Raw genomic sequence first — 15,993 nt, forward strand, 5'->3', positions numbered from 1 at the left:
AAGACCCCCCCCCCAAAAAAAAACTGCCCCACAAGCAACCATCCCTACTTCTTTGAAGCCAGATATTGAGAGCTTTGTGCAACCTTTCTAGAGGCCCAGAGGCCGGTAAGCAAGGTGGACTTAGAAACTCTTCCCCCCCCACTGCCAATGCCCCCCCCAATTATCATCTGAGCTGTGGAGATTATTGTGAGATCTCACACAATCCCTTTGAACAATTTTCCCCAGTCTCGACCTCTTTCAACTTACGTGTTTTGACGAAGGGCTTCAGGCTGCGATCGCGCAAGTACGTTGCACGTGAGTTTTGGGTCAACTGTACTCAATTTGCAAACAGGTCAATTTCATTATGGAGATTTTGCTTAATTGCCACATAACCTTCCCTGAGGAGTAGCAAAAAAGGGGGGATTTTGGAACTTCCATCTTCCTGGCCAGTGGAGGTTTTGGGGAAGGAATATGGAATCTGAGAGCAGGACTGAGGCTGAGGAAGGTTTTAAGTGAGGCCCGTGCATAATTCTGATTTTATTCAGAAAAGATTGTGGTATTGTCTCTAGAAATCTTAAGTCAGATTTGGGGGTTGGAGAGAGAACTACATCGAAACAGGAGTGTGTGGGAGGTTGCTGTTTTTCCTAAATCATTTTCTTGCTTCTTTCCCTCTTTGCATGTCATGCACTGACAGAAAGAGCCCATTCCCAAGGAAGGGAGAACAGGCAGGTTTGGGGACTGACAGGGGAGCCAATCAATCAGTGTCATTTACAAAGCTGGCCAGAGAAGGGGGAGTTGCATCATGATTGACACAAGGGATGGCCAATCACAGTTCTGCTGATATGGTTTCTCCTTAAGTGCCTGTCTGCTCAGTCCTGAAGAGGAGACTGAATATGTCATAATGGCAATGAATATATGCTTGTCTGTCTGCACCTTCAGTTAAGAGAGTCTCAGGTTCCCAGTCTCTCCCACATAAAAGTAGGGCTGGAGGGTCTCTCCTGAGAAGGAGGCTGCTGGATATGCGTAGAGAAGGGCTGCTGTATCGGCATCGTAAAAGGACACCCGTCCCCCTTCACAGTTCAGGGTCACTCGGATCCTCTTGGGCTCCTCACTTGTAACAGCATCCTCCTCATGGGGGGAGCATAACTTGTACTCACAGTCCCACTTTCCCAAACCCCAGACCCCTTCCGTAGTATCAAAACCTAAATCGCCCTTCCTCTTCACAGACTTTCTGGCAACCCCCACCCCCCATCCCTCCTCTCTTCCCGCAATGACCTCCCAGAAATGTCTGCCTTCCTTGAACGTCTCACATCCCAGCACTTCGCCATATGTGTCAAATCTCTCAGGGTTGTTTGGCAGGTCCTGACGTACTTCTCCCTTTCTCACACTCTTTCGATCCTCAGACAGGATAATGTAGGGATTTGCTGTGTCTGGATCCAAAGTTACGTTTTCTGGGGGGGCAGAGGAGGAAAGAGAAGAGAAACGACGTCAACTGAGAAGCTGACTTTTCTTTAGGCACATGACAGAAATAGCATCCCCTCTGAAATGAAAGGGACTCCATGGCTCTGCATTCGAGACAGGGAAGTCCATCAAGTTCTTATTAATAATTCTTGAAACATTTGCAGTTCTTTCAAGTGTTCGAAGCACTTAACACATATTATCTACATAGAACTCTTGCAACTTCCCTGTAAGTTACCGTATTTTTCGCTCCATAAGACACACCTTTTCCTTCCTAAAAAGGAAGGGGAAATGTTAGTGCGTCTTATGGAGCGAAGGCTTAGCTCCCACTGCCTTCCCCCCCCCCGCCACGTTTGGCGGGAGGTGGGGGGCAGCAGCGGAGATGTTGCTGGATCCTCCCCGCACCTCCGTTCTGCGAACGGAGGCTGTGGGAAGATCCAGCAACATTCGCTTCGCTCCCCGCTGCCTCCCCCCAACCCCCGCCGATTTCGGCAGGAGCTGGGGGGTGGCAGCGGAGATGTTGCTGCATCCTCCGCGCCACCCGCTGATCCCAAAAGCAGGCATTTGGGATCGGCGGCAGGGCGAGGAGTGGTGGAGAAAGCAGCACCCCCGCTATTTTCTACACCACCTCCCTGCCACCAATTGGTGCCGGGCACGGGGTGGTGGAGAAAGCAACGGGGATGCTGCTGCTTTTGGGATCGGCGGCAGGGTGCAGGGTGGAGAAAGCAGCATCCCTGCTCACCCCTCGTCCCCTTCAGAGTGGCTTATCCCCGCTTTTTTTAAAAGGGAGCCAGGGAGAAGGGTGAGCCTCCTTCGCTCCCCATCGCAGCCTTTTAGAGGAGGAAATGAGGTGCGTCTCATGGTCCAGAGCGTCTTTTGGACCGAAAAATAAGGGTATGTCAATCTTACTATGCCCATTTTTCAGATGGAAGGACTGAGGCTGAGAAACAGCGGCTTGTCAAAGGCCACCCCCACCCTTCATGGCATAAGGGTCCTCTAGTCCAACCCCCTGTAATGCAGGAATCCGAACTAAAGCGTCCATGACAAGACCTCCCCCCCCCCAAACGTCTGCTTAAAAATCACCAAGGAAATAAAATTTCACCACCTTCCGAGGGACTCCGCTCCATGTTCTGCAGTGCGATGCAGGAATCACTGGTAGGCCTTTGGGCCTATGGTTTGTTCCCCCCCCCCCCAGCAAACTATGAGCAGTCAGCCAATAACTAACTCGATTCTCTCCTGCAATTCGCTTAGGACAAGGCAGAAAAATGATAGTTCTATCTTTTAAATGGACATCTATTACATTGTTGATATGAATGGACATCTATTTAATTACATTGTTGATATGAATGTTAATGCATTTATTATTGCAATCCCAAGATAAAAGGCGATTATATATTTTAATAAATAACTTCATTAAAGCCAAACTCAGTAAAACCTAGGTCTGTCACCTTCAATGCCTGATTGACTGTATGATTCATCTTTTTCTTCACTGTTCCTCACATTTATGGAAAAGGGAGGCAGTGGAAGCACCGTGAGAAACCCATTTACGAATTTGAAGCATCATGTTGTGTGGGAATATGTTTTTGTGGGCTTCCCGCACTTTGCCGCAGCACAAAAACCTTCCGCGCAATGCACGGAAGGCAAAGAGATCCGGCCAAGGTTTGCTGCCTGGATCACTCCGCGCTTACAGTAAAGCGCACCAGGAAGCTTTAAAGTAACGGCCGAAAGCAGTTTCCCGCCTGGAAACACAGCCAAATGCAATGTTGTGATTGGTTTATGTTAATGCTATGATGTTGCTTAGTTTATCAATAAATGGCCCCTGCTCTCTGTAGCGGTGTGTAGAGTGCGCGAGACAAGCCAAGAGAGAAAGCGAAAGAGAAACCAAGCTGCACAGAGTAGTAGCCTGGAGAGCGCAACTCCACCATTGACTGCAGTTTCTTAGTCTTTTATTTCTTCATTTTTATTTGGCCGCCTTCTTATTTTTGGCCACACTTTCTGCTGTTCTTTTGCTGCCCATCCTTTCCTCTTTGGAACCTTAAATGCCTTCGTAACTCCAGAGAAACCTTCAGAACTCCAAACAACTTCTCACGACCTTCAGCTTCATAACCAACAGACCCAATCATAACCAGTGGGAGCAGGCACTCCAGAATTACTGGCTTATCCCAGAAGTTGGTTATCCCCACAATGTTGAAGCAGAGAAGTTATGTCTCCCCTCCAATACAAAAACTGAGGGAAGACCCCCATCTTGCAAGGACACTAGACCACTAGAGTTCACACTCAGGCAGCCCCCACCTCCCTGCCACTGACACCAGAACCCATTTACCTTCTAGCCCACAAAGGTTGTTGCAGCCATTTTCTGAGCTATTTGTGTTCATGCACTGTTCTGCCTTCCCCCTATTTCCCACCCTTACACCTTACTCTTACATAAAAGGGATGGGGATCTTGTATGTCTCAAAGGGATATTTCCCCCTCATGTACTGGGAGCATTTGGCTTCACTCCACCCCTGTGTCTTATTGAGATCCGGCACAGAAAAGCCAATCATCCTGGGCTGGGGGCTTCCTAAAAGTCTGCAGGCTCTGGCCAAGAGCCCATCTAGCCCAGCATGCTCCTCCCACTGAACAGATGCCTCTGGGAAATGAGGGGAAATAAGGCATGGACAGAAGAGCTGCAGCGGGCTGGTCTTTTGAGAAGCGGATCCCATCTTCTGTTTGACCCGGAAATGGCTGGGAAATAATAATAATAATAATAATAATAATAATAATAATAATAATAATAATAATAATAAATGTACCTTTTCTCAGCTTAAGTCCATATTTCACAGTGTCTGGAAGAGAAATGGGAACGAAGATTTAACATCACACCATCATTCAGATAACAAACTTGGAAAGAACAATATGAGCACCTGAGATTGTAGCCAGGTGTTGTGGACTACAAGTCCCATCATCCCTAACCACTGGCCATACCAACCTGGAGATTATGGGAGTTGCAGTTAAAACTCTCCATTCTGCAACTCTCCATACTGGCTATCCCTGCATAACCAGGGCAGGGGTGATGTCAAGGTTCAGGCCTGCCCAAATCTTGGGAGGAGGAGATCTCCCCGCCAACAAGATCCAGACATCCCTGTTCCAGGATGGGAGGCCTCAACCCCAGTCCCCTCTGTTCCTGGCTGGCTCTTGGACAGTCCCCCCCCTCCTTCCATCCTTCTGCCCCCCCCCACATCAATCTCAGGGCCAAAGGAACAGAGAAGATGCTTGAAAAGTGAGATGTGTGAAATCACCCAAAGCCTGGCTGAGAAATGTGAAGAGGTCAAGGAAAACTTTTTTACAGTCAACTCACAACTTAAGGGAGGGTTACATTCCTGGTGATTGTGCATAAAGGCAAATTGTGCAAAGTCAGGACGACCCCCTGAATCATATGAGATCTCGTGATGGCCCCATGAGATCTTGCAGGAGCCTCTCAGAGCCCAGTAATCATGGTAGAGGTCTTAAAAGTGATATGTGTGCTGCCCAAACCCTTCGTGGCAAGAGCTTTCAAGCTGACGTGAATCTGGGAGGCTCCCCCAAGATGGAGCCCAGCATGAAGGGTTTATCCTCCTCTTTTAGTTGTGAGTCATCTACATAGGAAAGTGTGACTTCTAGATATTGAAAAATAAATAAACAAACCCTCCATTTTCTTGGCACTGCTAATAACCTGGAGCCTGTCATTAACACTTCTAAACATCCAGTATAAAATATTTACAGTCCTTATTTACTACCTCTGAATTTCTTCATGACACCCTCCAGGAAGGGATTTATATCACAGAAGTCCCAGATCTTCCACTTCAGGGCAGGAGGAAAAGCCACAGGAAGATCCTCTAAGTTCTCCTTCGCCTGAGACCTGGGAAGAAGAGAATAAAGTCAAGCCACCATCCTTCCAATGCAAGGAGCTATCTGACAAGGCAGGTGTCTCATCCTGATGATAAAGGCATCATGGATATATCATGAAGACTTGTGACCAAGGTTTTTCCTATGGCAAAAGAGAGCATTTGGATAACATGTGGATCTAGAGAGATCCTAAAAAGTTGAAAGAAAACAAACATAAACCTACTTCCAAGATATACTGAAGGAAATATATGAATATGAGGTTGAAGGGAAAAAAGCAGAAATATGCATTTTTTTAAAGAAAGTGAGCTATACTGAGTCCTTACGCAGAGATTTAAGGACTACATCCGTTTTAGTGAAGCATTTCAAGTGATTAATGAGCAAAATAAAATAGAACTGGTATGTGCATTTCTGAAACATAAGTTCAGAATACTTTAGAATGGCTTTTACAGTTAACATTATAAATGTATTTTAGCACAGTGGCTATATTTTAAAAATGGAGAAAATATTAGCAATTAAAGCAATATTTTCTAAACATGGAAGATTCTCAAAATCTCTCAGGAGTGTCTGAAGTTGTCTGGAGGACAAGGCTCTCAGCGGCTACTATTCACAATGGCTGGGTCCAAGGTAAGTGGTGCCTCTGAAACCGCAGGAGGGGAGTGTCCTCTGGGGCTCGTATCCTGCTCATGGGTCAGACTAGCATCTGACTAGTCAGACTAGCATCTGGGTCAGACTAGTCAGACTAGCATCTGACTAGTCAATGTGAAAGCAGGATGCTGGACTAGATGGGCCACTGGTCAGATCCAGCAGGGCCCTTTCTCACATTCTTATGCCTGAGGAAGAACCTGCAGAAGCCTGGAATACACTGGATTTTTAAGGGTAAGTTATAGTGAACATATTTACAAGCACCTTTGGGGTGTCCCCCCCTTTTGGTATCAATTGCAAAGCAAATGAATCCATCACAGAGAAGGGCCTTCAGAGATATTCAGTGGGAACAGCTTCCTGTCTGTGAATGTAGATGGGACCAATAGCTACCACAAAAACATGTCCCTATTTTTGTCTGTGATTTTGTGAACTGGAGACTGAGTTTCTCACCTGTTGAAGAGGAACTTTCCTAGCATCATAATAAGGCATGGGTATCCCATCACTTACCAATGCATGGAGCTTCCAATATCCTGGAATGAAGGAAGGAAGGAAGGGAAAAAAAGAAAGAAAGAAAGAAAGAAAGAAAGAAAGAAAGATGTCAGTGGAGCCAATTCTACTGTTGTTATTGTTGTTGTTGTTACTTTGGAATACCACCCTATACCCGCAGGTATCTGGGCAGTTCACAAAATAAAATCACAAGATAAAAGCATAAAATTCATAATGAAAACAAAAACAAGAGCAACCAAATAATCCAAACTGTCTTCAGAGGCAGCCCCATGTACAACCCCCAAGCTATGTACCCACACCGTCAGAGGAAGTGTAACCCCATCAGGAGCAGGCCATCTCCCACCCATCCGGTCTAGGGAACCACCCACTAAGAGTGCCTCCTAAGTCTTATCTGAATTGAGCTTCAGTTTGTTGGCTCTCATCCAGTCCGTTACAGAGGCAAGACACTGGTCCAGCACTTCCACTGCCTCACCTGCAGATGTAAAGGAGGGTCACCAGCATATCGCTGACAACGTGCTCCAAACCTATGAATGACCCTAATCATTTATCAATACTAAGCAGCCGAGTTCCACTTGCAGGGAAAGAGAGGTGGACAGAGCGCTGCTGGTTCTTAAGGCTTCCCAGAGACCTCTGGTTGGCCAATGCGAGAACACAATGCTAGAATCAAGGGGCCTGTAGTTTGATCAAGCAGGATGCTTTTTGCAACCCCAGGACTTTCACCCTTCATGTACCAATTGTTTTCTTTACAGGAGCTTTCTCTGTGGGTGGCGGTTAAGACATGTTATACTCCAGCCTGTCATTTGAAGCAACACACTCCACCCTCTCACATCAAGACCAGGCCTGACCTGCAGGAGTTCACTGGCTGGTTCCTGCAGCTTCTCCTCCATCTGCAGGATGAGAGTCTCAAGAGAGGAGAGTTCCCTGGAGAGTCTGGCCAGTTGCGCCTTCCTTTTTGCTGCAACCTCCTTCTCCACCTTTGCCATCTGGGCCAGAATACGTTTCTCTTGTTCTTCCAAAAACTGGTGCAGTCGCCTGAACTCAGCCACCATCTTTTCCCTCTCTGCATCTGTTTGTTCCTGCAGCAAAGAGATTAAAATAAGAGAACAGGGGGCCAATATCAGGCATCTAGTCTGTTGTTGCAGTTGGAAGAGGCCAATTATCCAAATTTCCTTGGAAGGCTACTTCTCGCATATTCAGCAGAGAAAGAGCTTCGTAAAAACTTATTACAAGCCCACCCCCTCCTTTAAATGGTCTTTCATGCTCTGTGGGAGATAAGGCTGTTCAAAAAGAAACTGCACTGAGGGCAGGAAGCCTCTCCCTCGGATTCCATATTCATTTCCCCTGCAGAAGACCTTGGAAGAAGAAGAAGAAGAGTTTGGATTTGATATCCCGCTTTATCACTACCCGAAGGAGTCTCAAAGCGGCTAACATTCTCCTTTCCCTTCCTCCCCCACAACAAACACTCTGTGAGGTGAGTGGGGCTGAGAGACTTCAGAGAAGTGTGACTAGCCCAAGGTCACCCAGCAGCTGCATGTGGAGGAGCGGAGACGCGAACCCGGTTCCCCAGATTACGAGTCTGCCGCTCTTAACCCCTACACCACACTGGCTCTCTGGAAGAAACAATGATGCTTACAAGCAGGTCTTGGCTTTCCTTTTCTGCGTGTGCTTTAAATTCCAGAATCTTCTCTCTCTTCTTCCTCACATTGTCTAGGCAGCTGCTGATCTGATCCTGAAAACAAAACAGAATCGAATTTTAGTTCCTTTTTCCATTGTTGCGAGTTTAATATTCATAATAACAGTAATGTTGAATCATATGCTTGCTCCCTGCTCTAAAGACTGTGGTCTTTGCCTTCTTCGTCCAGGGAGCCTGTGGCGCAATGGGTCAGTGTGTCTGGCTGTTAACCGGAAGGTTGGTGGTTCGATCCCCACCAGGGACAGACAGCTGTGGGCAGAATTCCTGCATTGCAGGGGGTTGGACTAGATGGCCCTCAGGGTCCCTTCCAACTCTACGATTCTATCCCTGCCACCTGCATTGCCCCCACACCCAGCCCTTTCCTAAGAGAGCTGCTACCTGAGGATGAACTGGGAGTGAGTTACTCCTGCAGGGGGACATTGGGGGCACTCTAATCCCCCCAAAGGGGGGGGGGAAGAAATGTTTATTGAACAGAGTTTCAGAAATTTAGAAGTGCAAGAGCAGAAAAGCTGCTGCAGGGGAGAATACATTAAAACATTTTTCTTGCAACACCCCCTTCTCTGTAGCTATTTCACCCTCATCAAACCCAAAGGAAACCCAGGGAGATTTCCTACCTTGTACTCCTGGGAAGCCTCCTCAAGAGGAATCACCTCGTGGCTTTTGTGCTCCTTGGATCTGTCACACACGACACAGATGGGGCTTTGGTCGTCCTTGCAGAAGAGCTTCAGGGGCTCCTGGTGCTTCTCGCAGATCTTCCCCTTTCCTTCGGCTTCCTTTTCACCTTGAAGGCGGAGTTTTTCCACAACATTTGCCAGAGGCCGATTGGGGATGAGGTTCCTGTGCGGGATGATTTCTCTGCACTGAGGGCAGGAAGCCTCTCCCTCTGATTCCCCCCAGCATTGGATCAGGCAGGATCGGCAGAAGTTGTGCCCGCACTCCGGGATGATCACTGGATCCCTGAAACACTCCAGGCAGATGGGGCAAGTGGCTTCCTTGCGGAGATCCTGCACGGGATCAGCCATAGCTGCTGCCTCGCCTGGAAGCGGGAGCTGGTTTCGCTTTCTTTGCTTTTCGCGCGTGAATGGATTTTTCCTTTTCCTTCCCATGAGGAAATTATTCCACGGCGGTGATTCAAGATTTCCCTTCCGCTCCGCGGATGTGGAGTTAGCAAGGAGATCTGGGGGGTCTTGCTTTCCCCACCCAGGAAATTATCGAAATTTATTTTTAAAAAGAAAATGGGCAGAATTCCTCGCTGCTAGTTTAAGGAGCCACGTGCTTAGGAGAAGTAGAGAGAAGACCACACCCCTTGGGGGCGGAGTTGCAGGAGGAACCTGTCGGTGGGCGGAGGCATGTCGCTGCGTTATTGGTACTCCTAGCCGCGTCACGACCTCCGGGTGGCCAATCGGGGTGGCCGGGGGGCGTGGCTGCTTGCCGTTTGAACAGGGGCGCGGCTGTTGGGGTGGCCTCCATTCGCCTCCCCTTCGGATCTCCTTGTCAGAAAAATTAACATTAACCATGGATTTTTTAATCTTTTGGTGTGGGGGGGAAGTGTTCTCTCTCTTTTTACTTGTGATATTTTTTTATCTTCATGTACTGCTAAAATATTATTGTTTGGTGGTTGATACATATTCCTCATAAAAAATATAAAAAGTTTTCCAGTAGCACCTTAGAGACCAACTGAGTTTGTTCTTGGTATGAGCTTTCGTGTGCATGCACACTTCTTCAGATACACTGAAACAGAAGTCACCAGATCCTTAAATATAGTCTTGGTATGAGCTTTCGTGTGCATGCACACTTCTTCAGATACACTGAAACAGAAGTCACCAGATCCTTAAATATAGAAAATATATGTTGTTGTTGTTGTTCAGTCGTTCAGTCGTGTCCGACTCTTCGTGACCCCATGGACCAGAGCCCGCCAGGCACGCCTATCCTTCACTGCCTCCCGCAGTTTGGCCAAACTCATGTTAGTAGCTTCGAGAATACTGTCCAACCATCTCGTCCTCTGTCGTCCCCTTCTCCTTGTGCCCTCCATCTTTCCCAACATCAGTGTCTTTTCCAGGGAGTCTTCTCTTCTCATGAGGTGGCCAAAGTACTGGAGCATAGAAAATATATATTAAATATATATATTTAAGGATCTGGTGACTTCTGTTTCATCGTATCTGAAGAAGTGTGCATGCACACGAAAGCTCATACCAAGAACAAACTCAGTTGGTCTCTAAGGTGCTACTGGAAATATTCTTTTATTTTGTTTCGACTATGGCAGACCAACACGGCTACCCACCTGTATAAATATATATATATATATATATATAACACATTGGGTTTTTGGGGGGAGGTGGGGATTCAGTGTTGATGCTCTGAACATTTTTCTCTGATTCTTAATTTGATCCATGCTGAAGTGAGGGTTCTCCTCTTAATTTGATGTGCACCTGGCGATATGAATCAGGCCAACAACATGTTGGGACAGCCCCAAGGTTGTCACAGCAGCCATGAATTCCTGAGCCGCCAACCCCAGAGCCAGTCGCCACAACATGGATGTTGAAGCCCCCCCTAGATGCAGCAGTCTGGGAGCCCTCAACTCTGCCGCCAACACGAGCTCTGCCACTCAGGCAGGGAGGCTGCTGGGAAGCAAGGCGGGCGGTGAACCAGCAGAATCCCAAATCTGTCCCAATTAATCAGTGCCAGAAGAAACAAACACTCTAGATCCCCATTCAGCTAGAGAGAGAGAGAGAATCTCTATAGACCACAGTAACACCCCTCCACCTCACTGGCACTCAAGTCTGCCCTGATGCTGCACCAACTCCACCATGTTTACCCATTAAGGCCTCAGGAATAGACCAGACCAGCTTTATTCACAGCCAACCTGGCATTAACTGCAGCAGATAGGAGATCAGTTCCTCAGGTTGGGAGGGCTGGCACACAGCACCTTCACCACCTTACCTCTGTGGGTGCCATTTATCCTTTTTTCCCCTGTCTCCCACACCATACTTCCCTTTGAACAGGGCAGGTCATCAGTGGAGTTGTTGGAGATGTCCAGTCCAGAGCTGAAGAAAGGGCTGAAATGTCACAGGGGACAGAGCACAGCATCCTGCTCAATGAAACCTCCTGGTGCAGAGGCAGTCTACCTCTGAATCAGCTGAAGCTGTGGAGGTGAACAACAGGAAAGGGCTTTTGGTCCCAAACCCTTCCTCTCACCAACTTTAAAGGGGTGTTACAGGTAGGTAGCCATGCTGGACTGCCATAGTCAAAACAAAATAAAAAATAAAAAATTCCTTCCAGTAGCAGCTACTGGAAGGAATTTTTTATTTTGTTTTAAAAGGGTGTGTAAGCCAGTGGCCAAAACCTTATGTGTGAAGAAGTCCTTTCCCTAGGCAATAGCCAAAACCTGTGAGCTAATCCTTTTTGTCTATCCAGAAAATAAACACACTCCTATGTCTACTCAAGAGTAAATTCAAAGGGGCTTATCCCAGGGAAGTGGGCACAGGGCTGTAGGCTCAATCTCCTCTTTGCTCCACAGAGCTGGGAAGAGATTAGAAAGATGTGCTGCTTTCACTTCCTCTTCCGATTTGAGAATTGCCATTTGGGTGACTACAATAAAAATATTGAATTAAAACACCTCTCCCTATTTGTATGACCCATCTGTTTGGGACTGGTTGCAATGCTACAGTTGAAAATGGGGTGGGGAACTATTGCAATTGGCATTTTTTTCTGTTGTCCCCCCCCCCTCAACAGAAATCTGAGTGCCCTTGTTTATCTCCTGTCTGCCAATTTATATAATGCCTTATCTGATTGCCTTTTCTGAGTAGCCTGGCCATTCCTTTGAGAAGGTAAATAGTTCCTGAATCTCTTAAGCACATTGATAGTGTGCTCAGCTTAACAGATACTTGCCAGACTGTATTTACAGGGAGGTGTAAGTCCCAAAGAAAATTGGGAAGCTTTTCCTATTGTCTTCCTTCTTGCAGAGAAATACTTGGTCAGCTGGGAGTCAAAATGGTGTCAGAGCTGTTCTCCTGCGCTGCTTCACACATGTGGCCCATACACTTGTGTATGTGTCTGCTTGGTACACTGATGAACAGTTATTATATATATGACCTTAATTTGTTTATTTCACCTCATTTGCACCTCCTGCACTCACAGAAATAGCCCATTCCCAAGGGAGAGAGAACAGACAAGTTTGGGGACAGGCAGAATTTTATGATCTATTTCTTTTTTTACTTGTTTTATTACTTGTCGTTTACCAGTATGGCATTATTGCACTCTTCAGTGGTTTATAAAGGTAAAGGTAAAGGGACCCCTGACCATTAGGTCCAGTCGTGGACAACTCTGGGGTTGCGGTGCTCATCTCGCGTTACTGGCCGAGGGAGCCGGCGTACAGCTTCCGGGTCATGTGGCCAGCATGACAAAGCCTCTTCTGGCGAACCAGGGCAGCGCACATAAATGCCATTTACCTTCCCGCCGGAGTGGTACCTATTTATCTACTTGCACTTTGACGTGCTTTCGAACTGCTAGGTGGGCAGGAGCTGGAATCGAGCAATGGGAACTCACCCCGTCGCGGGGATTCAAACCGCTGACCTTCTGATCAGCAAGCCCTAGGCCCTGTGGTTTAACCCACAGCACCACGCGCAGTACCTCAGTGGTTTATAGGCATTCCTAATAAAAATGTGAAAATATTTTTAGGTGCCAGGCAAAAACATTCCTCTTCAACCAGGCCTTTGGCTGATTAATATTCTACAGCGATTTAAATGTGGTTTGTTTGTTTGAGGAGGGGACTATTCTGAATATAAACAAACAAACATGGTGTAGCAACAGAGGTCAGCTTACTTCCCAAAAGGACAACTTTCCCATTTCTATAGAACCATTCTAATATAGCTATGAGAAATGCTCATGTTTTGGGTGGCACATAACCCCAACCTTGAGCCTTCTAGGACTTGGGGGATTTGCTTTCATTTTTAATGGGAATGCTGAGATCAAGAAACGGACCCAGGTGCAAAAGGAGCTTATGAAGGGAAGCCCCTGGAATCTGCCACACTCAAACTGGATCTACTCCTCCTGCAGACATTCACAGCCAACACTGGAAGGTCTGGAGAGAAGCTGCAACATGCAGGAACTTTGCAGGGAGGGCTTTCGAGCACATCTCTGAAGGGAATATTTCAAATTGCGGACACACTCACGAAACCCTGTCTGTGGTGCCTACTCCTTTCCCCAAGAACGAGGCACGAGACCAGAGTATGGGTTCAAATTGGCCACAACTTTATTGAACTGCAGAAGTGGGAAACTTGGCATAGGCCTTGGCAGGCAACCCTCTCAGTCCGTGGGGCTGAGGATACGCAGGATGAAGAGGTATAGTGGGAGGGGACTGCAAAGCGCACACTTACACAGCGTGCCCTCCCACTAACCTTCGATCCGGGAGTTTGACCTCTAGGGTCAGGGACTCCCAGTTTGCCCTTTAATGGGCTCTGCAAGTGCCACCCCCACCTGATGGATACCTTGCCAAGGCCTAAAACCGCCAATGCTGAAATGCTGCGGCGAAACCTGCCAATGCAGGGGAAATTCCTTCCCGGTTCCGAATACGGCAACCATCTTAATGTAAGACCATAATGGGCTCTTGAGCTCTTGAGTGGTGGATTCAGGAACACGAAGAGGCAAAACACCATGCAGGGTTCAGCAGGATTTATTTTGAGTTACATATGTAAAGCAAAAGGCACAATCCAAAAGTTGGACTGAGCACTGAGAGACTGGCGCGTACTGCTTATAAAGACAATACAGAAACCGAAAATAGAAACCGAAAATTGGCTCAAGGTTCACATGTTCCTTAGGAGTACAACCTCCCAAAGCCTCCCCAACTCGCTCTCCCCAGTCTGGGAATGTGTACCTGGCGAGCTTTGAATGTACTTGGCAGGCTTCCCAGAAATATAGCAACATCACCTAGCTTGTGAGCACACAGATCCGCTATTGTATGCTGAAGGTTGAACCTATTCATAAGGCATGTGTGTGTGCCTAATCAGCAAGAAAGCATAACTTCAGTTAACCGGCAATAATACTTATTGCATTAGATAGGAAATACAAAAGCATAAATCAATAATACCCATGCAGGGGGATGAGTCTACTAACTAGGAAATACCTTACATCTTAATGGACTGAACATAATATTAATACAGTTGGCAGGAGCCAACTCCAGCTGCATTCCTCCTGTCTGCTCAGAAAGCGCATACATCCCGTCCAAGGCTGAGAGCCCCCCTTGCTCACACAACTCAGAGCTGCCCCTCTCCCAAAGACCCATAGGAACAATACACAAATATAAATCAATACATACCAATACATGTAATGAATACACAACTCCAACAAGCCTGATGCCTCCAGTATGATCAATCAACAAGACCAGCTCTTAAGCCCATTAAAGGCTAACCACAATTAACGGCACATTCCTTAAAAGGGGCTTTCCGTCCCCCTCTCTCGTGATGGTGTTTCTATGGTAACAGCCAAGGTGCTATTTCTGTATTAACAGGCCATTGTTTATCAAAACCTTGAAGCTGCTGGCTAGTTTTGGCTGATTTCCCAGAAATAGTTGAAGAAGCAACATTAGGCACATTCCTTTTCCAAGGTCTCTGCCTCTAAGAGACTGTCTCTCTTAATATTCAGCAATACAGAAAAATTATATTTTAAACAGGTTAGAAAAGCAATTAAGGCATTTATAATCAATATGGGATATTTAGCTATTTGAACTGTCCCCTTCATTCCCTCCTTTTCTCTTCAGACAACTCGGACTTTCCAAGTACGAGTTCGTCTGACGAATCCTCCTGAGCCAAACTGCGATACAGGGTCATTTTATAGGGATCAGTTATCCTTTGCACAGAATCAGGAATACACTTTTGGACACATTGGGCTAAACAAGGGGCCATGTAAATTGATAACAAAATAACAAACAGATATGGTCCTCGGCCATAGGTATAATGGACATTGCCAGGAGACCAACTGTGAGCCACTATCATGTAGCACCTTCTCTCCATTTATAGGGGTAGTAACATCATTAACTTTCCGCAATGGTATGCATGTTCGTATTTAAAGCAGTCAGGTTCAATGGGATGGGTATCAAAGGCATTTCCACCCTTTGCATCTATGGGGCCTGACATGCGTACCGAGCAATTTTCCTTTGGGTTCCTCCCCACAACCTACGCTCCTGTAGGTGCCTCAATAGGAAAAGAAATACCACCACCATGTAAAGTATAGTTAACATGATGCTAACACCTAGAAAACTCAGTGTATTCTCTCTTTGCGTGGTGTTCTCGTGGGGCATCATTTCTCTGCTCTCCACCTTTGGGGATCAACGTATAGGCCACACGTACCACAGGAAGATTTCCTGCTGTTGGAAGTATTCCAAGCAGCTTAACTACTGTTTCTTCCTGACCCTGGGTTCCTGGAACCTCCACCTGAGGGAGTGACCCTTCCATTTAGTGACGGGGGGAAACTGACTTGCACCGTACACACCTCCTTTCTAATTCCTGACTCAGATGGTTCTGGTATATCGCTTGGCCCCTGTGGCTATAGCGATTCCTGTAAAGCAATACACCTCGTGTGTGATGCCCACCTTCCGGATTAGGAGGAACGGTCTATGGACCCACTCCTATTCCCCAGTGGCCCTATAGGCCCTGCTTTGACTGGTTGGACAAACCAATGGTAGCACTGTCCTGCTGTCCAACTGTCCTGATACCGTTCAGCTGCTGATGTTTCCCAGTTTCTTCTGCCATGCGTAGAGGTGCCAGCTTCCCGGGTGTGGCACCAGCAGGGCTGTCGTCTCGCGGACATCGAGAAATAATCAGGAATCACTGTCCAATCTGCTTCAACTTCCTTCA

The 15,993-nt window shown here is 47.0% G+C and overlaps 3 protein-coding genes across 2 annotated transcripts in view; 1 reads left to right on the forward strand and 2 right to left on the reverse strand.

Annotated features, from left to right (window-relative positions):
- Nucleotides 1–15,993, forward strand: part of LOC117042631 (zinc finger protein 850-like) — a 279,120-nt gene that overhangs the window by 72,242 nt on the left and 190,885 nt on the right. The gene's annotated exons all lie outside the window — the stretch shown is intronic.
- Nucleotides 1–15,993, reverse strand: part of LOC117042736 (E3 ubiquitin-protein ligase TRIM7-like) — a 66,382-nt gene that overhangs the window by 33,229 nt on the left and 17,160 nt on the right.
- Nucleotides 228–9,180, reverse strand: LOC117042843 (zinc finger protein RFP-like). Its single transcript, XM_033142501.1, has 7 exons — nucleotides 8,758–9,180; nucleotides 8,084–8,179; nucleotides 7,296–7,526; nucleotides 6,451–6,473; nucleotides 5,193–5,314; nucleotides 4,230–4,262; nucleotides 228–1,430 (listed from the first exon to the last, which is right to left on the reverse strand). Exons 1-7 carry the CDS (start codon nucleotides 9,163–9,165, stop codon nucleotides 919–921), a joined length of 1,425 nt encoding a protein of 474 aa, XP_032998392.1. The 5' UTR covers nucleotides 9,166–9,180; the 3' UTR covers nucleotides 228–918.

This window comes from Lacerta agilis, chromosome 2, assembly GCF_009819535.1.
Source record: "Lacerta agilis isolate rLacAgi1 chromosome 2, rLacAgi1.pri, whole genome shotgun sequence".
NCBI lineage: Eukaryota > Metazoa > Chordata > Lepidosauria > Squamata > Lacertidae > Lacerta > Lacerta agilis.